The sequence below is a fragment of the Rosa rugosa genome, chromosome 6 (genome assembly GCF_958449725.1).
Source record: "Rosa rugosa chromosome 6, drRosRugo1.1, whole genome shotgun sequence".
NCBI lineage: Eukaryota > Viridiplantae > Streptophyta > Magnoliopsida > Rosales > Rosaceae > Rosa > Rosa rugosa.
In genome coordinates this window covers 40,100,553-40,120,333 of record NC_084825.1, presented here as the reverse complement: position 1 = coordinate 40,120,333, position 19,781 = coordinate 40,100,553, and the positions used below count along the sequence as shown (strand labels likewise).

Here is a 19,781-nt window from a genome sequence, read left to right as displayed (position 1 = left end):
GAACGCAGATCTCGCCCAGATCGATCCCACCCTGGTCACCTCGCCGCCAAACACCTTCACAGGCGCCGCCCTCCGTGGCGCGGATCTTGGTTCGACCCGGGACTGCGCAATTGCTCCGCCACACCCAGTCCCCTCTCAGGGGAAAGACCATTTGATTTCCCTTCCAGTGTTTGGTTGGTGCAGAAAAGGAAGGTAAAAATATATCAATATTTCAATAATACCCTTGTATTTTAAAATAAAAAACAACATCATAAAAATTCAAAAGTACATCAATTTTTTATGCAAGAGAGAGTATTATTGTCCAAAACTTTTGTAATAAATGCTGGGAAATGGGAAGGGAAAATCAATCCCACGAGGTCTGAGTGGAATGATTTTGCCCCATACTTTCCCCTCTGTCAAGAAAGTATTTCCGGAGTTTGTGGTTACCAAACAAAGGAAAGTTTCATTTCCTGAGTCCTCAATTCTGCTAACCAAACGAAACCTAAGGATAATGCTAATTGGTAAAGTAGTGGTAACTCGAGTTGGAAATGTAATAGATGATAAGTACACTTATAAGAGCTTGCATCTACCAATTTTATCTCCGAGTAATGTTGGTCTATAATTAAGCAGGACATTAAAGTGATTGATCGTTGAGCGAAACTTAATTCAGTGGGGTGCGACAGTTTTAATGCATTCATTTTAATAAAGTCACACTAAAAACGTTTCTAAACTGTCAAATTAGTAATGTCCTTCACCCAACAAAGGTGAGCATATTGCTGGTCATTAATACGTGAGGGTATAGATGGCCACTCACTTGGGTGAAGTCGCGAAAAGCCCCAAACACGACCGTAAACAAAACCCCGCGGATCAAAACAAACGAAACAGAGCAACCTGAGGAAGCAAATTAGCAGAGCAATGGGAACAGTAACAGCACCAGCGCCATGGAAGCAGCTTCTTCTCACTGCCTTGGAATCCAATGCCCACCTCAGGCACTCTTCCTACTTTCAACTCGTATGCCTCTCTCTTTCTCTCTGAATCACTCAACTTTTTTGTTAAAGGTTGCATCTTTAATTGTAATTGTGATGTTTTGATGATGGGTTTTCAGGCAACGATTGGTTCTAATGGCAGACCTTCAAATCGGACGGTGGTTTTCAGGTAATGTCTCTCTGTTTTCTCTCCCTGAAGGTTAAAGTTCTTGACTTTACTGGGATCTTTTTTCAGGGGATTTCAAGAGGACAGTGATAAGATTCAGATAAACACGGATTGCAGAACTCGTAAGGTTATTCTTGTTCAATGCGTTGTGGGTTTTTGTTGAACTTACATTTCTGCTCTGATGTTTAGACAATTTGATGGTGTTGGTTAAATGGTGCAGATTGAGGAGCTTAAGCATTGTCCTTTTGCTGAGGTAATTGATCTTTGAGGTATAATCCAGGCATTGGTTTTGATAATTCTCTGCATTGTATTGAGTTGCATAAGAAGAAAAGGCTTCCTTCAGAGTTTGATTATGTTATATTTCGAGTGTTCTTGTGCTTGGAGTAAATTTGCTATGTTTTAGATATGTTGGTACTTCACTGACTCTTGGGAGCAATTTCGGATCAATGGAACAGTTGATATTATTGATGGATCCAATTCTGATCCCATAAAACTTCAGGTGAGATTATGAATTTGTTGCAACTACTAAATGTAATTGTTTGGGGAAGTCCTAGTTTCTATTTTAGATGAATGTTGGGGATGAGTTACCTGATGAAATGCTAATGATCACCATAATGTAGTTTAAGCAATTAAAGAGCATAACTTCAACGAGGTTTGAGGGACATGGATCCTTATTGAATGAATAGGTTGATTAGAGAACTGGATCCAGTGCTAAAGTTTACGCAATAGATAGTATCGGGGTTAGATTTTACTAGTTTGGCAGTTCTAAATTGACATTGCATAGACTCAGGATTGATCATACCTTTACTAAATGGGACGTGTCAAATATAAGTCTATGGTTAAATCTACTAATCCAGTTTGAAGCACACAGGATAAATGACTGAGAGGAGATTCTCTCTGCCAACGATGGAGGCCTAACTTATTCCCAACATTAATTGAGTTCTCGGATTAGAATTCCACTAGATTCTGCAATATGATTCTCTTGTGACTTCTATAGACGGGACATGTTCTAGGCTCAAGACAAAATTTGGCTAGGTTGGAAGGTTTAAGCTGGGTACATCAGGGAAATGCAAATTTTTTATTTTTTTTTCGTTTGCTGTTTCAGTGAAATAATATTGAAATCACACGACTTTGTTCATTTCCTTTAGGAGCAACTGTGAACATTGTTTTTCAAAATGAAATGTCGTTCTCAACTGAGCATATGTAGATTTTGATATTACAGTGTAGATTCTGGTAGCATTCAAGCTTTAACTTACCTTCACATGCCTAATGTAGTCCTCTCAAATTGCCTGCTGCAGCAAAGAGAAAAATCTTGGTTTTCCGGTTCTTTGAGATCAAGACTGCAGTATTTGGGACCGAGTCCAGGTCTTCCTAATCTAAGTGAACAACCATCCAATGAAGTCTCTCTAGATCCTTCTACAGGCCCGGTTGGGGCATTTTGTTTGCTTGTTCTAGATCCACATCAGGTTTTTCTATAGCCTCTCTAACCTTGCATTGTTTGAAAATGTGTTTGGCTTCCCTGCTTAATTTCTCTTGGTTTTAACATTTGACAGGTCGATTACTTGAATCTGAAGAGTAACCAGAGGCTGTCATTCACATCCACTCCAAGTCCCAATGGAGAAAAGAGCTGGACTTCAGAAAGGGTTAATCCTTAAGATCCTAACAAGCATGAAAGAAGTTCCCACTTAATGAGTTGCTTGTGATTGCTTATATAGCATAAATATTCTCTCAATGAGTTGTGCATATGCTTCTTCTTTCAAGTCTGGAATTTAAAAGGATCTGTTTGTATGTCTATGACTTAATCGTGTGAATCTTCATTCATGACTTACAGATCAGTTCTACTGGAGAGATTGTAATTTACTCAGAAAGCATATGCTGACTTTACTCATTACTTGCATTAATATATGACAATATCTTTCTCTGTATCTATCTACCTCTCCATTGTTTTTTTTTTTTTTTTTGAAAGGATCTACCTCTCCATTGTTTAAGAAAAGGAGAATACACCCAAAAAAAATAAAAAAATAAAATAAAATAAAAGGAGAGGAGAAACCCACACAAATGAAGGAAAAGAAAAATCCCTTGTTATATTCATCATTAATTCTTCTTGTTTACACCCACAATTTAAAAGTTTCAGAGAAATGGTGCAGTAACACATTAGATACAAGATACAAAGAATACTTGACCGGAAAGTAAAAGGTTACAACAATCCTTCTGTGTCAGCTATTGAAATCCATAGGCGCTAACAGACCAAAAATAAATAAATAAATCAAAGGCACTAGCATTGAGGCAGGTCTGCAGGAGGGTGAGGAAGTGATTCAAGCTTTCCTTTTCCATTCTTTACAACAAGCACTGTTCCTAATCCCCATGACTGGTGTATGTCCAAATGACAATGCATAAACCAAACCCCTGCAGTTAATTTGGTCATCAATTTTAGTCACTAAAGGAAAAGCTTATTTAAGTCGGCACCTACTATGAACTTCATTTATTTCTAACAAGTGAAAATATGTAAAACGATACATTTACCAAACATAAACCTTACCAGGATTGTCAGCGACGAAACGAATAGCAGCCCATCCACCAACTGGAACTCCAATGGTGTTCATATAGGGTGGATCCACCAAGTTGAAGCTTGCATTTTGGGGATTGTAGTTCCCAGTACCATACCCAACTACATAGAAGCTATAGCCATGAAGATGAATTGGGTGGTTCTCAGTAGTGACAGTCCCAGTGTCCTGCAAAATCAGTTGCACTCTAGTACCATATTCAAGGACCAAGGTTCTAGTCCCATTCAATATTGCCTCTGTATTATTAGGAATACTATTAGGTGCTCCATTAACAAAGTCATAAAACTTCTTGGGTACCCCAGGGAAGTCCTCAGTGAAATACCCATTTATCCTCTTATAATAAGCTTCCAGGACTGAAACTTTAGGCTTCACAAAACTTATATTGTTCATTGATGCTGCCATAACCCCATTGTTAAGGCCTTGGCAATTTTCCTTGGGTGTCTTGGAGTGACACTTTTGAACATTTAACCCAATGGTGATAAATAGCTCACTGTCAATCTTTCTGGGGACATTAACAGGTGCAGTTAGGCTCCTTAATCCATCCATTACCGTCTTAACGGCAAGATTATCATTAAAGCTGGGTAGCTTAGCAGGTAAAGTGAAGCTATTAGGTACAGCCCCCAAGTATTGAAAGTAAGCAATGGATGAAATGTTTTGGAACTTAACACCCTTTGCTGACATGTAAGGTCCCATGGCCATGGAGTATTTTCCTTGGGGCTGATCGGCGGTGACCAGGACTACCATAGTCTGGCCTGGTCCGAGCATCACACGGTCTGTGGTGAACGGCTTTGTGTACTCTGCATCAGCTTCAACAATGGTCAGGTTGTGATTGGCAATGGCAAAGAAACTCTCTACATTTAAGCCTGCATGTACTAGCCTTAGCATGTATGTCTTCCCAGATACCACATCAATTTGATATACATCTGAAAAAATTACAACATTTACACAAGAAAATATTAGTTTGACTTAAAAACTATACACGTCACACGTCACACGTCACGTACAAAGGAGAGACTCAATCACCTATGTAAATCAGTCTAATGTATCATATTTACCAAGTACATTGTTGATCACATATACATCTCATATAGGCAAAACTCACTTACGTAAATGAGTCTCGCATTTTACTCGCTGAAATATGATAATTAGATAAAATGTATACAACATTACATTTCCTACTTTACCATTGTTGGAGCAGTTGTAATTGGGGCCTGGGTGGCCATTGATTGTAAAGGCATTTGCAGGTGTAGGAGGTCCTCCGCTTGCTACGGTGTCATGCTCAAGCTGTACAACATCTTGAAGCCAGTACTCCCCTAAAAAATATTTTCCAAGTCATCAGAAGTAATCTAAACTTCCAAAATCACGAGAATTATAACCTCACTTTTTATAGTCTCGATTGATAGTCTAATAACATAACATTCCAAATGTGTGATAGAAGATCATTTATATGTATCTTACCTAGTATTAAGATACGTTCTTCATGAGGCACTTTGAATGGGTAAGGAACCCCGGTTTTGGGATAAACTACGAGGGCACCATAGACGGTTGCCCTTAGCCATGAAACATGAGAATGCCAGAAAAAGGTGCCTTTCTGCTTCACCATTGTAAAATTATATGTAAAACTCTGGCCAGCTTGAATCGGACATTGCGTGATGTATGAAGGTCCATCAAACCAGCATGACAGCTTTTGCCTCACACCATGCCTTCATTAGAAAATACACAGAAACAGTTAAAGAGAAGTAGAGAACAGAGAATAAGAACTTGCTATTATGGGATTCAATTGTCCGTGGTTGATTTACCAGTGAATTGTGGTATTGTAAGGTGTCTCATTGGTTACTTTGACAATGATTCTATCATCTTCTTGAGCATAAATAACCGGCCCTGGGAACATTCCATTGATAGTCACCATATCTTTGCTGGTGCAAAGTTTAGCAACTCTTGTGGTTTGTACCTGCATTTGCCACAAAATCAACCTTGATTAGTTAGCGAGATTAAAAGAAAAGAGACCTTGAAATCAGGAGAGAAAAAAAGAGAAAATGACCTTGAAATCATAAAACCTGGTTGGTCCTCCACTAGGGCATTGTGCCATAACAAGCACATTGTAACCATGGATCAACAATAAACTTAGCCATAGAGGAAATGAAGTGGAAAAGTTCACCATTTTCAGCCACTGAGAGAGAACTAACTAGTGGCTAGATAGGGTTGCAGGGTTGTTTGATAGAGTGAATCCATGAAACCATTTTATACTTTTTTATTTTGTCTGCTTTTCCTCTTTTGTCTACTGTAAAGTTTGATTGGAAGAGAAAGAAAAAGCACGGTTTCTTCTTATTCTAGGAGTATCATGTTTGTCAGCTTTCATGATTTCTCTAACATGGCATCGGTGATAATAAGCTGTTGGGGATGTGATTATTCAATGTGACCCCTATGTGGGGAATGGTCTTAACAGTTCTCTATCCTAAAAGAAATTTCACTCTTCTTTTTCTGTCAATATCCTCCTTTGTTGAGTTTAATCATGTCATTTGACCAATAACATAGACACACCTGAACATAACAGCTACCTCCCCTATACCCTTTGTATTGTCCATCAGTGTCTACCTAGATATCCTTTAGCTCCCTAGTTTGATCCAAACCCTTTTTTAGAATGGTCAGTCTTTATATACAAGCATATAGTCAGTGACCATATATCATTGTGTTGTACCATATCAATGGTAAAGCAAAACAGTTTTGTGTCTGTAAATCTGTTATATGAAAATGGAGAGAAAAGTGAAGGATGGGATTTTGTGCTGTGCTTTAGATAGACAGACTCTTCTACTCAAAATCATAAGAACAGTTTTTGCACGCCTTCACATCCTAACCCCACCTTCATTAGAATTGTGATTTTTCCATGGAATCTATTATATCGAAAGACAAATAGTTTTTCGATATGATCCTCATTAGAGTGGAAACTAGCCGTTGTGTTTAATGTACAAGAAAATTTTCAAATGGTTTAATGGAACATATGAGCCCTTTGCCCCTTTCTGATTCAACTGTTGAAAAGGATTCGTTCTGCTCTGCAGAAGCTGCACACAAACAAAATAGGCATTTAAGCAGAAAGTGACTTTAGAAAAATGATACTAGATCGACAAACTTTGAACAACCCATAATTTGTGTCTAGTGTGTGCTCAGATAGCTTCAAAGTAAACTCTACAGCTAGCACTGCGAGTGATGGAGAATTAAATGAGAGCCTGCATATCACCATTACTATCAGAAAGTTCTTAATTTTCAGTGAGGGATGTAAACTATCCACGTTCGGAGCTCTCTCACATCCCACATTGCATACTGAGGAAACCTTATAGCAGCAGCAATCGAAGGAGAGAAAAAAGCTCAAAATCACTGACACGAAATCGACCACCAATAGACTGTAACCAAAAGTCATGTAACTGAGCTTAGTAAATATACTTCAACAGCCCTTCCCTTTTGTATTGTGGGAATCAAAAGTTCTTTGAACCAGTGTCTACACATGTTCAAAATCTCTAAAAATTAGTCATTCTTAGTTCATTCTTAGGTCATTACCGAGTTGGGTTGGAAATGGGTAGGAAGAATGCATTAACTATCCCAGGTGTTACAGAAAAACTTGGTTCAGTTGGTTCAACAAGGAGACAATTAAACTCCTCCAAATTAAAGCCAGTGGAGTGAAAAAAGGTTTGAATGTAGAAAATGTGGTGTTTTGGCTCCTTGTGGAATTCCCTAGGAAAACATAGGCTCCAATTCTCAACTTACAACAAATGCAGCAGTAACTCACTGGACTAAGTGACAAAAAATTGTAACAAACAATTGTAACCTCCTCAACACTATGCACTTCTTAATAGAAGGGAAGAAACCAGTCTTTCTTTCTTTCTTATCAGCAACTGATAAGCTCAAAAAAGATTCTGAACCAGCTTCTTTGGAGAAAACAAGAGGGTGAGAGGAGAGACTCACAGAGATGGGGTGTCTGCCTTTACCTCCGCGGAGAGGATCCAATGTTGCAGTTCCAAGAGATAGAATCTTGAAGGGAAAGCGAGCAAAGCTGTATATAATCCAGCGTTGCATTGTGATGCTGATTTTTTGGAGAGATGATGAAGATAAGTGATTTGTTTTTGAACTTATTGAATAATGGTTAATGTATCTCCTTCCTTCCTGCAAATGTGTAGTAGAAATCTAAGATGCAATGTAATGCATTGTGATTAATAATGCCATGATCTTGCATAAAAAATTTCCATAATCCGAAAGTTCTGCATATTCATCCTCCTTTGATTATTCCCCCCTGCAGTTGATTCAGTACCTGCCTAATCTTTCTTGCCAATATGCTGAAACAATCATCACCAAACCTAACATGCTAACTTCAGTACAACATCTCAATTTCGACAAGACCATAAATCATACTTCTGAGTGCATCAAGTTGTAGCCTACAACTTGGCAAAGCGGACATCCATGTATGTTTGTTTTCTTACTCCTGATATTTAATTCCCTTCTGGTTTATGTTTTAGAGATGATCCTTGAGGAGAGATTTGTTGCTCAATAATATTTGATTCGAGCAGCTGCAGGAACACAGTATGAATTTACTATACCTGGTGAAGTTTTCATTTGAATACCAAAGGTAACTTCCCACCACTTAGAACACTCATACTTGTATGCAAAACTCAAATCAATACAAGACTCTATTACAGTGTTCTGTCACGAAGATAGAAATTACCTCTTAAGGAAACAATGACTTTCAACAGATTTTGTCGCATATTGCAGCAGATCTCTTGCATTAACGGAATGTACAGCAAAATCTTCCATTAATGGAAGCAGAGCTTGATCAGACTGGTAATTCTTACTATATAATCATTTTTGTCGTATATCATGTCACGATACAGATCATCAATCCTGGAAAAACTTTGAAACTTCAATACAGAAAATGTACCGTATTACATGTCATTACTGTGCTGGAGGAAAAAAAAAATACAACAGGAACAGTTTGAAACATACTACTAGACCCTTTTACTGTCATTCATGTTGCACATTCAGCTTGCCCCTAAATGTTAGCTAGTTAGCTGGTCTTTGAAATGAACAAGAACCATAACACTGAATACCGACCAAAAAGAACACTAGCCAATATAGATACTCAAAAGGAATTTTACAAGGAAAATAAGGATCACATCAAGCTCCATCAATATGAGACTTTGTCAGTCATATGGAGACATAAACTTCACCCCCATGCAGGTGAGTTGTTAAGTTCCTTTCTTCCCATATGTCTACAGTTTACCAAGTCACAGAACACCTAGAGAGAAGAACCATCAATGAACACCAAAACCAGTGACCACAAGATGCATCAAACAAGTCAATACCCTATTGAATAAGATACGCTAACCGCTGTGTGAGTTTGCAGATAAAATCCCATTTTCAAGCAAAGTTCAACATAAACCCACCAGAAGTTGGACAATTGACATTGAAACAAATATACCGATTCTAGCAAACACGAAATTGGTACAGACATCCAAGACCTCTGCTTAGACTCATCCACTTATCATAAAAAAAAAAAAACACCACACCAAAAACTCCAAAGCTGCACCAAGCATAAGAGAATCCATCCTAGGTGGGTTTCCATTCCCATATAGGAAAGATGGAACCTTGCAACAATCTAAACCCACTAAAGGGAATCTCATCAGGAGCTAGCCACAAGCAAAGAATCTAAGCCGAAATTTGAAACACAAAAACACACCATATAAAATCAAAGAATAACAAGAAATTGTTAAAAAAAAAATAGATCACAATCACAGCTGTAGACATACAAATCCGATACTATATCAGTTGTAGGAATTCAATTCATAAACGAAAAATCCAAGCTACTACTCACATATGATGGTTGTTAAAGACACAAAATTTCCACACCAATTTACAAAATTCATTTCACTAAGTCACAAAATATCATACAAACCCAAACACGATCACAATTTCTAACACAGATACATACACATTCAACACAACTAGGAAGCAAAAACAGTGAAATTATTCTTCTTTTCTTCTTCTTCTTCTTCCTCTTCCTCAAGAAAAAGGTAGTGTACAATCACCGTGAGCGGTTAACATCAGGCGGGGACCTCGCGGGCGGCCGGGGCGGGCTGATTGAGATTGGGCTGGGCCGTCTCCGAGGTGGGCCCGGAGGAGAGCAAGAGGGATCCGTGGTCGTCGGCGGCGGCGCAGATGATGTTGTTGTTGTCGTCGTCTTCGAAATCGGTGGTGCTGAGGTTGATGCAGGAGCAGCGCTCCAGGGAGGCGAAGAAGGCGGAGGCGACGTTGGTGCTGACGCACGACAGCACCGACATGCAGTTGTTGGTCTCCATCGTCGTCGGTGGGTTTTGATCGGAAAAAAAGATTGAGTTTTTGGGAGCTGGAATGGAATATGGGGTCTTCTTCTTTTTTTGGTGGGGTTATGGAGTTGTGACGTTACGTCGAAACCAAAAAGCAAAGATATTTGAGCTTTTTTTTTTGCTTTCTAAAATTTCATCATCACTCCTCTTTGGCTCTTTCTTTTCTTTTCTTTTTTTTTTGGTTGACTTCTTTTTTCTTTTTAATAATATATTTATAATTAGCTTAGAGAATAAAATATCTCAAATTGGTCCGACCATGAATCAATAGAATTGGTACAACTAACAAATCAAAAGAAATCACGCATGTCATTATCGAAATTCTTCTACTCTGCATGCTCATTGTTTTGAACCCAAGCATGTCCCGAATAAGTGTTCTGTTTCTATTAATAAATTGGTCTGATCGCCTGACTCAAGATCTGCTCAAGAGAATGTCATTCATTGAAAAAGTTGCAACGGTGGTCGTATTCAAACAAAAAATTCTTCTTCAACAAAGAAGAATGTTCTATTTTATTTCTCTATTTTTGAGATTTAGATCTTTACATCTTAGAAAACAAAAAAATTAGTGTAAGGAAAACAAATTTTAGAGCATCGTAAAAATTAATCATTTAGTAGTGTGTGTGAGTTATTTTCAATTGTTAATGTGTTCTGGGGATGCGCCAAATGGAACTATCATTCATCAAACATCATGTAGTGTGTGTCCACAGCTCTTAGCACCATTGCCAGGGCACATTTTTACACACATTTCTCCCAACAAAATCTTTGCAAACATCCACCTCTTTCATGATCCAATTGTAGGATTGAAACCTGAATTGGAAATGGATGAGCATCTAAAGGACATAAAGCTTAAGCTTATAAAACACCAACTTTGAGTCCTAGTTGAAGACCCTACCACATGGATACAAGTAGGTCTAGGCTGTTTTTACTACACACAGCAACATATACAATGAAAAACTTTAAGGTGATCGACCACATCACATAATGGGAAATAATGAGGCAAATCCATGCTTTGGCCTTTGCCATTATCAAGCATGGTCCAGAAGGCCATGTTGCATTACTTTTCATATATACTTATGTGCCTATAGACCCTTTATTAGTCAAAACCAGACTGTTAAGATCACACAATGAAAAAGAAGATGCAGAATATATCCCAGTAACAATGAATCATAAAGGTCTCATCCAATTGAATTGTAATGAATCACAAAACTGTTTCTCAATGAGTAATCAAAATTGTTTCCTCCACCATTCAGGGGAAATAGGAAAACAAATTGCAACACAGCTTATAGTGAACCCTCATAAGCCATGATGATTATAGCATGCCTCATGTATATACCTCTCTCAATGCACCAAACTCCTCACTGTCATCTGTTATGTGTAGTGTGTATATACTGCCACTGTGGTTACAATTAAACCGTAGCAGAACGGGCGAGCCTTGGCTTGGCAATTTTCTTGTCCTCCTCGAGAGAAACCAATAGAAGATTGGATGGATTCTCTATCATCATCTTAGCAATCAAATAGCCAGAGATGCTCCATGTCTGGTGCCTCCTCGCTTGCTTCCCAATGTATCTCCCTGTCTTACCATCATAGTACTCAGGCCACCCGTCTTTGGAGAGCCGCTGCTCTGCCAGCTCTATTGCCCTCTTTGCAATCTGAGGCCTCCCAGTCTTGATGCAAGCCGCAGCCAGCAGCCACAGCAGTGCTAGAGAGTAACATAACAAAATTAGCAGCAGAAAATGAAAGTGAACCTCACACATTGAAAAATCACAAAAGGTTAACAAACTGGTAATTGCATGCAGTGCAACAAAGGCATTTTTGTATGCAAAAAACCATATAACATATATCGTTTTCTGAACTATTAATCCATGTCTGAGATTCTATGAGAAACTGCAGATGTATGAGAAACTGCAGTTTAAAAATAACATGACCATTTGACAAGCTTACTGTGTAGACCAAATACAAATTCATGAGAAACCAGTAAACATGAGAAATAATTCTGTTATTTTTCTTCTCTAACTATACATCTTATGATACTGTCTGGGAAATCGAAATGCAATTTGTCACAAATTGCCAAACAGGCCATTGTTTGAAAAAACTCAACAAAATTACCTTTGCTACTCTAATGGCATGCATAACATGATATATTCCGAAAGATTGAAACCAACAGGCAGACAATTTAAGCAAATTTGTTTATCATTTAAATGGCTAAAATGATCACTAGAGCCGAGAGGTGCTGAGAATGACAGATATAACCACAAATGAAGGGAACAGACAAGATAAGACCCAATACAAATAAGATAACAATCTATTAGTAGTTTTATCTAACTTACTTGGCCATGAACCGCCATTGTGGTAGCTCCATCTCGTATTCTTGGGGTCATATCCTGTGATTGTCCTCCACTCATGTCCCTCTAATGCTGGATATGCAATTTTCAGAGGCATCTCACCGATCAAATCCTCCCAACGCTCCTCAATCAGATCCATTATGGCTGTAGCTTGATCAGGTGTGGCCAAACAGCTAAGAATTGCAATGCAGTTCCCAACTAAGAACCACCGGAAATCCATGCGAGCTGGGCTAACATTGCCAATCAAATACCCTCCTCGCAATGGCATGAAATCAAAAAGCCAATCAGGGATGGACTCTGGCATCACATTGAACTTGTTGACAGCTGTATGGGAATACTCCTCCGTTTTGTAGCGGTATATGTTATTGAGATGAGTAAAGTCAAGCCAGTAGTACTTCTGGATGTGAAAGCTGAGAGCTATAATGCGCTTATCTATCCTCTCAAGAAATTCCTTACCACCACGCTCTGGCTTCAACAGCTGCATTGCACATCTCAATGCAAAGTAGAAAAGTGCTTGGATCTCAATTGGATAACCATATATGCCCTGTCCAGAAAGCAAACAAAGTTGCTGGAATTAGTTCAACTACATATATAAAAGTTACGACAGACTAGTGGGGAATAAGACATGTAAGAGGCAATCCGAAGTCATTGGCTCCTCTACTAAGAAACTTCTAAACAATCAGTAACTCAGCAAAGTCAAAAGCATGAGCTGTGAGCCTGTCACTATATTTCTACCACTTAGCCTCCACATTCCACCAACTAAAAACCCAAACCTTTGTAATTTTAATAATTGGATTGTTATAAAAATTAAATGATATGCAGGTTTGTTAACAGACTCAATATTACATGTAGTACTTTCCTACATGCATGTGTTTTTGTGATTCCAATTTGCCAACATTCTAGGAATATCATAAAACTAGCTAGCCTTGTCAAATGGGTACGTCAACTTCTGGAGTTAATGCATCTAAATTTTGAGAGTAAGTCCTCTATTTTTTTAACTGTATATACACTATTCAAAGAATACTAAAAACAAAAGTGCCAAACGTACCATCCTCCTGTCAATCATACTGCAGCCATCTGCACAAAGAAGTGTTGGAAATGTGTCAAAGCCATCTGAAAGGCAGAGGTTGAGTATCAGTTTCATTCCATTTTGCACCGCAGGGAGCTCCACCAGCGCATGATCACGAGTGCATCTGTTATATGACCACAGCAATATGATCCACCAGAATCCAGAATCAACCGGAGCAACTCTTCCAATTGCGCTACCACCAAAATCTGCAACTATAGTTTCCTTGGCACGATCTGAATCATTTGAAACCTTAAAGCTCGCAGGAAGAACACCTTCTCCAAGTGTAAAGTTATCAACCATTTTCTCTCGACCTTGGAGGTGGAGGGTCTTTAGGAGAAAGTTCTTTACTATCTCTGGCTCTGCTGGATTCTTCATGAGGCAGGCCAAACCAGTAGGAACAAAATCTCTCACAAATACCTGCAGGCCAAACCAGTAAAACAGCTAAGTTTCTCACTTCGTAAACGTTTCACATGTAGTTACTCTCTAACATTAGTAATGCCTAACAAGTACAGCAACATAACATGATAAAGGATGCAAGAAACAGTGCACAAATGAGGAAATTCAAACCCGAAGGCTGCGAGTGAACAAATGAGGCATGGAATGTCATGACTAAGGTACCATGGATACAATTAATGAATCAATTTTAATACATTGATCTTTTCACACATACAGAGAACTACTAAATAACTGATTCTAAGCCCCAAATAGTTCTTGATCTACAAGCACTTCACAATGTAAAACAAGTTGGAGAATCATTATAACCAGGGGTCAATAACATCTGCTAGCATAGAACTAATAAGATTACTCACTCCAATTTAGGTCTATCAAGAAAGCATACATACAATCAATGGAACCATACACAATCAAGGATTATCACAGGGATTGCCAAATTAGGGACCAAAATAAGGCAAGAAAAACAAGTATCGTTTGCTAAAGATCAAGAAGAGCTGCAGGAACGACCTGATTGTAGTTTAGAGCCTCGGCCGTTGGATCCATAGCAGCAAGAGTCCCCACCGGCTTGCCTCTGTAGTAAACGTACGACTTCTTGAGTCTCTCCCAGGCCTCCTCCACCATAGCCGCCGAAGATTCCTTCGAAGATTCCACGATGAGTGCACTCAACTCAGGACTCCTCATACTTTGATACGACATCAGCAGCGACGTCGTCTGCTTCGGAGCTTCGTCGGGCCTCTGCAGTTTCAGTTTCACCGACTTCTTTGCCTTCCCTGTGGACGGCGGCGTCGCGGACGTTCCCGTACACTTCTCCGGCGACAATGGATCTTTCTTGGCCAATTCGGCACTCTCGCTCTTCTCACAGGTTCCAGAACCTTCTTCCGATTTCGTCGAGTCATCCTCATCACTCGAAGTCGCACCTTCAGTGTTGGAAGAGCCGACATCTTTCTCCGCCTGCAGCTTCTTCTTCATCTTCTTCTTCTCCTTCTTCTTCTTATTCTTCTCCGCCTTCTTCTTCTTCTCGGCTGCTTCAGCAATCTCCTTGAGCCGCTGAAGCCCGAAAGACACCGAGTCGTCATCAGCAGTGAAATCCGAAAGCTTCATCGATGGATCCGATCTCGGCGAGTCAATCTCCGGCGACGTCGCATGAGCAGAAGGCGGAGGCCGAGCGGCCGCCTCCTCTGCTTCCTTTTCTTCCTTGAGGTATTCTCCTAGCGGTTTCGACATTCTCTACCAAGAAAAATCCATCAGAAACCAGAAAATCAAGAACAGAATCGAAATGCAGAACGATTTTCTACAGCAAGAAACTCAGAGAGAGAGAGAGAGAGAGAGAGAGAGAGGGTTACCTCCAAGAGTCACAGCGAATCTAGAGAGAGAGAGAGAGTAGCAGTGTGTGTCCGTACAGAGCTAGAGAGAGAAAATGTGGGTTTGGGTGTGAGTGAGGGAGAGGTGAGTATATATAGGAAGGCGTGGATTTCGGGGAGGAGGAGAGAGCGTGGAGGTTTTGGCGGTTAGAAGTAACGGAATTCAAGAAGTCTGGAGGAGTCGTTGGGAGCTGAGCAGGGAATATTTGTTTTGGTGAGGGTATTTTGGGAAAATGAAAATCTGAGGCCGTTTTGTTCTACGCGCCCAAACACCACGAGGCACAAAGCTCGTGATTCAAAATAGAAGACCAAACAATCTTTTTACATTCTTTTTCTTTTAATTGAACCAGTTTCGTTCTTAATTTGGGAGAAGATGTAGGTTATCATAATCTCTGAATTGTATAAGCAAATGATGGTTAAAACTTAAGTGGAAAGCACATTGTTTATGATTGACAATATCGTCAAATATTTTGTTGCGAGAATGAATATTTTTCAATGTACTGTTGCAATGATAATCACATTAATGTAATAAAACATCTCAGTTGAACATTTTCCATGTTTTGATATTTGAAATTGTTTGATTTGGTATTTACATTTTCTCACTTGAACACCAAGTGACATCCCTTCTTAAAAAAAAAAAAAAAAAAAAAAAAAAAAAAAAAAAAAAAAAAAAAATAAACAGTTGAAAAAAAAAAAAAAAAAAAAAAAAAAACCAAGTGACATCCCTCCCACCCTAATATTGTTTTATAGTTTTTATTACCATATTGATTACGTACTAAACCACAAAATGCACTAATAGTCATTAGATTTAGCTTTAATCTTAGATCGATCTCTAACCTTACAATTATTGATGCATTTAACACTAATATAGTTCAATGCTCGAAAACCCTCCATAAATCAAATTTGACAAAATTTATTTTACAAAATTCTTATAATAAAATTACCTCTTTATCTTTTATAATATTTTATTTTATAATAAAGAAAATGATGGTTAAAAATGGATATGAGATGGATTCGTAAAACCAAGTAAAATGATTGAGTTAAAACTTGCAAATCTACTTTATAATTTTGTATAGGATAGTTGTAGGAAAAGAGGTGGAAGAAGCAGAACAAAGAGACAGGGAAATTATAAGAAACGATGAAATAATATACACCTAGTTCCCCTACTAAACCAAATAAATTCAATCACAGTCTTTCAAAATTCCAGTCTCTAATTAACCATGGGACATAAGCACATAGATCCTTACCTTATAAGGTTAGATTCATAACCAAGATTAGATTCATTGGATAAATATTGAAAAGGATTATATATCTAGGATTGAAGACACATGATTCTCCGATCCATTAATTACTTAGTTTGCAAGTAAATAGTAAGTTGCTGATCACTTACCGTGTGCTTGAGCAAGGCTTATTTGGGCTCAAGCTCAACTCAAATAAATCTCATAGAATGGCAAAAGTCGTTGAGAGTAGGAAAAATACTATATCTAGCTTTTGCCATATTCCCCAGTGCTCATCCATCTTATCTTTTGCCATATTCCCCATTACCATTCCTTTCCCAAGCGGTCCACAGAGCCAGAAATTAATCCATACATGCATGATGTACGTCTACCATCTTTATAATTAAGTCCATGACATTGTGAGGCTGCGACGACGTCTACTGTCTTGGACATCTTGAGCATATACGATATAAGGATATCCCATCAAAATCCTAACCTCAGCATCAACTTCAATCCTTGCAAGGCACCCTTTAAATAGCAACTGCTCTTTCGTTGATCTTAAAACCAGTTTAAAGGTAAAGAAATCCTGAAAGCCCTACAAATCCCAACAACGCAAGAATGAGCTAAACAATAGAAAGCCTCCTTCAGCTACCACGACTCAAATGATGTTAAAATTTCTACACTGGTTGTATCTATGTACTTCACAATCTGGGATGGCCTTAGTTGCGGTTGTTGCGCGCACAGGTTTTACAACAGTGCTTCTACGTCCTGTGAGACTCCATGGCATTTGAGCTATAGTTTCTTGTGAGTTGTAATGGTGGGATTGTCAACTCCAAGCAATGCTGCTGCTCCAACTCTCAGTTCCTCCATGCTTGGATTCATCCCTCTAATTATACCGTTGTTCATTTTGAAATTTCAATTTCTAACTCAGTAACTTGACAAGTGATCATTAATGAAAAAGTAGTGTTTTAATTGAGAATATATTGTGTCATTTGGCTGTAGAATTGGAAATTTTGGAAGTTTTTCCATCTAATTTTGAGTGTTCTATTTGATTTATTGTAGATAAAAATTTATTGTCTCTTCTAATATGATGCTGCGTTTTTTTTTAACATCTTTGAAAAAACCCTGAAATTCTCAATATCAATGCAACTCAATTCCTTGACTGCAGAAGCAAATTTTGGAAGTTAAATAGTACATACTTGATCAAAACTACAAAATTGATCCCAAAAAGATAAAATAAAAAAAATAATAAAAAAAGCTAAATAGTACTTATAGAATATGAAAATTACACTAAAGGCCTATGCGATAATTAGACATCAGAGTTGCACTTCATTAGTAGTCTTGCCAGAGAGGTCTTCATCTTTTGGTGTAGTTTTGTAGTATCTTGCATAAACTATCAATTGAAATGCCCCAAAAATTGCGCCGAGACCGTTGCTAATCAAAATGAAGTAGTCCACTTTTCCAATGAGAGCATAGGATGTCCAGCAACAACCATTTAGGAAGTTGGCCACTAGGAGAGTGAATGGCATATATTTCACACTCCTAGTTTTAATGACATCTCTCACGTTGAACAAAGGAGAGCCATACATGAGGACATTGAAAAAATCACAGATCGCACCAACTACGACAGCCCTCAAAGGTCGATTCATTGCCATCTTATGCTCAGGTATTGCTAACATAGTTGCAGCCACCAAAGCACCAAATAAAATAAGTTCACATATAAAGTATGTAGCAACCCTCTTTCGTCCTTTTGCTGCGGCGTAATAGAAGAATATGATAAGATATATGAGCTCTATAAATAGCCCAATTCCATTAATAGTGACAACTAAAATGCTATTTGGGTTAACGAATGGCAATCCGTAGTAACACCAAAACAAACAGTTTAACACTGTTGTAAGGTAAGGTCTTGGATCGAAAGCTTCCACATCTTTTTTTCTCCATATTTGTATGAACGTAGGAATTGGGGAGAGGAAAAGGCCGCCAGAGATGACATTCCCAACCACACCGACCACGAACCTAGCATCTGTGTGCACCATCTTTGCGAGGAAAATGACCAAGGAAATGTATATGTGACTGAAATTAAGAGAAAGATATCGATTGTTGAATGAATGAAGATATTGCAGTCACCCTCTCCCTATTTATAGAAGTGTCTTTTAGCCTAGTTTGGCACTGAAAAGGTTTCCAATTCTTTAGCATATTAGAGAACTAGATCTTTTCCTAGAAGGATTTGTAAAACCAGATTGAGTTCAAACTTGCAAATCCTACTTCGTGTAGGAGGGACTTTTATAAAAAATAAAAGAATAAAAAATAAAAAGTCGTTTTTTCCCCGCAACACTGTGTAGGTTGGGCATACAGGAGCGCATGGGAACCTGCAGAAATGAACTTGAAACTACAGATGATGTGACTTCTATTAGAAACCAAGAAGTCAATGCAAATGATGTGATCCCCATTAGAAAACCAGAAGTATTGTTGGATGAGGCTTTGGAGGAGGGAGAGTTCACGCCTGTGGTAACAAAGAAAGCAAAGAAGCTTCAAAAAAGGTCTGAGAAGGTCAAAGTTAAACCCAAACCTGGGTTGCGCGCTCGAGTCCAGAAGAGCGCAAAACACTTTAATTGTTAATGAAGATTTTGTATTGGAACGCCCGTGGCATGGGAAACGATGACACACGACGGGCTTTAGCTAATATGGTACGTGCTCACAAAGCCTTAATTGTTTGCATTTCAGAACCTTTCATTTTGTTTAAATCTGTTCCTTTCTCCTTTTGGAGATCCTTGGGTCTCCAGCTCGTTACTACTAATAATCGGGGATTGCAAGCCCCCAACATGTGGTTTCTTTGTCATGAAGCTCTCAGGGTACAGGTGATCTCGGCCTCAGACCAACAGATTTCAGTATCTTGTAGCTTTGAGGGGGTTTCTTGTACACTAACGGCGGTGTACGCCAAAACTACGATTGCCGGTAGACGTCATCTCTGGCAAGAATTAAATCAAATTCATTCCCAGCATGGCCAGGGGCCCCGGTTGGTGTTTGGAGACTTTAACTGCATCTTGGGTGCGCATGAAAAGCGTGGAGGAGCTCTGCCAAATGGAACTTCATGCCTTGAGTTTAGTCAGATGTGCTCTGATTGTGAGCTTTTGGATATCCCCACAAAAGGCCTAGCTTACACATGGTCAAATGGTCATACTGAGGTCAAGCTTGACCGCGCTTTAGGGAACATGGAGTGGATGACTTCCTGGAATTCAATGGATTGTTGCACACTTACAAAGGCTACGTCTGATCATT

General features: G+C 38.8%; 4 protein-coding genes across 6 annotated transcripts; 1 reads left to right on the top strand and 3 right to left on the bottom strand.

The window, feature by feature from the left end:
• The first annotated feature begins 771 nt into the window (after nt 1–771).
• On the top strand, nt 772–3,060 carry LOC133715512 (pyridoxine/pyridoxamine 5'-phosphate oxidase 2). 2 transcript variants are annotated; one of them, XM_062142028.1, is made up of 7 exons: nt 775–990; nt 1,085–1,134; nt 1,201–1,258; nt 1,352–1,384; nt 1,535–1,630; nt 2,430–2,597; nt 2,685–3,060. In XM_062142028.1, the coding sequence occupies exons 1-7, from the start codon at nt 895–897 to the stop codon at nt 2,784–2,786; spliced, it is 603 nt and encodes a 200-aa protein (XP_061998012.1). In that variant the 5' UTR covers nt 775–894; the 3' UTR covers nt 2,787–3,060. The 2 variants fall into 2 exon arrangements, with proteins under 2 accessions (XP_061998013.1, XP_061998012.1); XM_062142029.1 differs by lacking the exon at nt 1,535–1,630 and having other exon boundaries at nt 772–990.
• Nucleotides 3,061–3,190: 130 nt separating this feature from the next.
• On the bottom strand, nt 3,191–9,782 carry LOC133717592 (laccase-6). 2 transcript variants are annotated; one of them, XM_062144310.1, is made up of 8 exons: nt 8,407–9,782; nt 7,653–8,251; nt 5,737–6,754; nt 5,495–5,646; nt 5,154–5,398; nt 4,880–5,008; nt 3,671–4,618; nt 3,191–3,537 (listed from the first exon to the last, which is right to left on the bottom strand). In XM_062144310.1, the coding sequence occupies exons 3-8, from the start codon at nt 5,854–5,856 to the stop codon at nt 3,407–3,409; spliced, it is 1,725 nt and encodes a 574-aa protein (XP_062000294.1). In that variant the 5' UTR covers nt 5,857–6,754; nt 7,653–8,251; nt 8,407–9,782; the 3' UTR covers nt 3,191–3,406. The 2 variants fall into 2 exon arrangements, with proteins under 2 accessions (XP_062000294.1, XP_062000295.1); XM_062144311.1 differs by having other exon boundaries at nt 7,653–7,850.
• A 1,445-nt stretch (nt 9,783–11,227) lies between these two features.
• Nucleotides 11,228–14,893, bottom strand: LOC133716777 (probable alkaline/neutral invertase F). Its single transcript, XM_062143435.1, has 4 exons — nt 14,432–14,893; nt 13,451–13,888; nt 12,388–12,946; nt 11,228–11,759 (listed from the first exon to the last, which is right to left on the bottom strand). Exons 1-4 carry the CDS (start codon nt 14,891–14,893, stop codon nt 11,467–11,469), a joined length of 1,752 nt encoding a protein of 583 aa, XP_061999419.1. The 3' UTR covers nt 11,228–11,466.
• Nucleotides 14,894–17,818: 2,925 nt separating this feature from the next.
• On the bottom strand, nt 17,819–18,538 carry LOC133714418 (bidirectional sugar transporter SWEET6b-like). Its single transcript, XM_062140533.1, has one exon. The coding sequence runs from the start codon at nt 18,536–18,538 to the stop codon at nt 17,819–17,821; it is 720 nt and encodes a 239-aa protein (XP_061996517.1).
• Nucleotides 18,539–19,781: the final 1,243 nt, after the last annotated feature.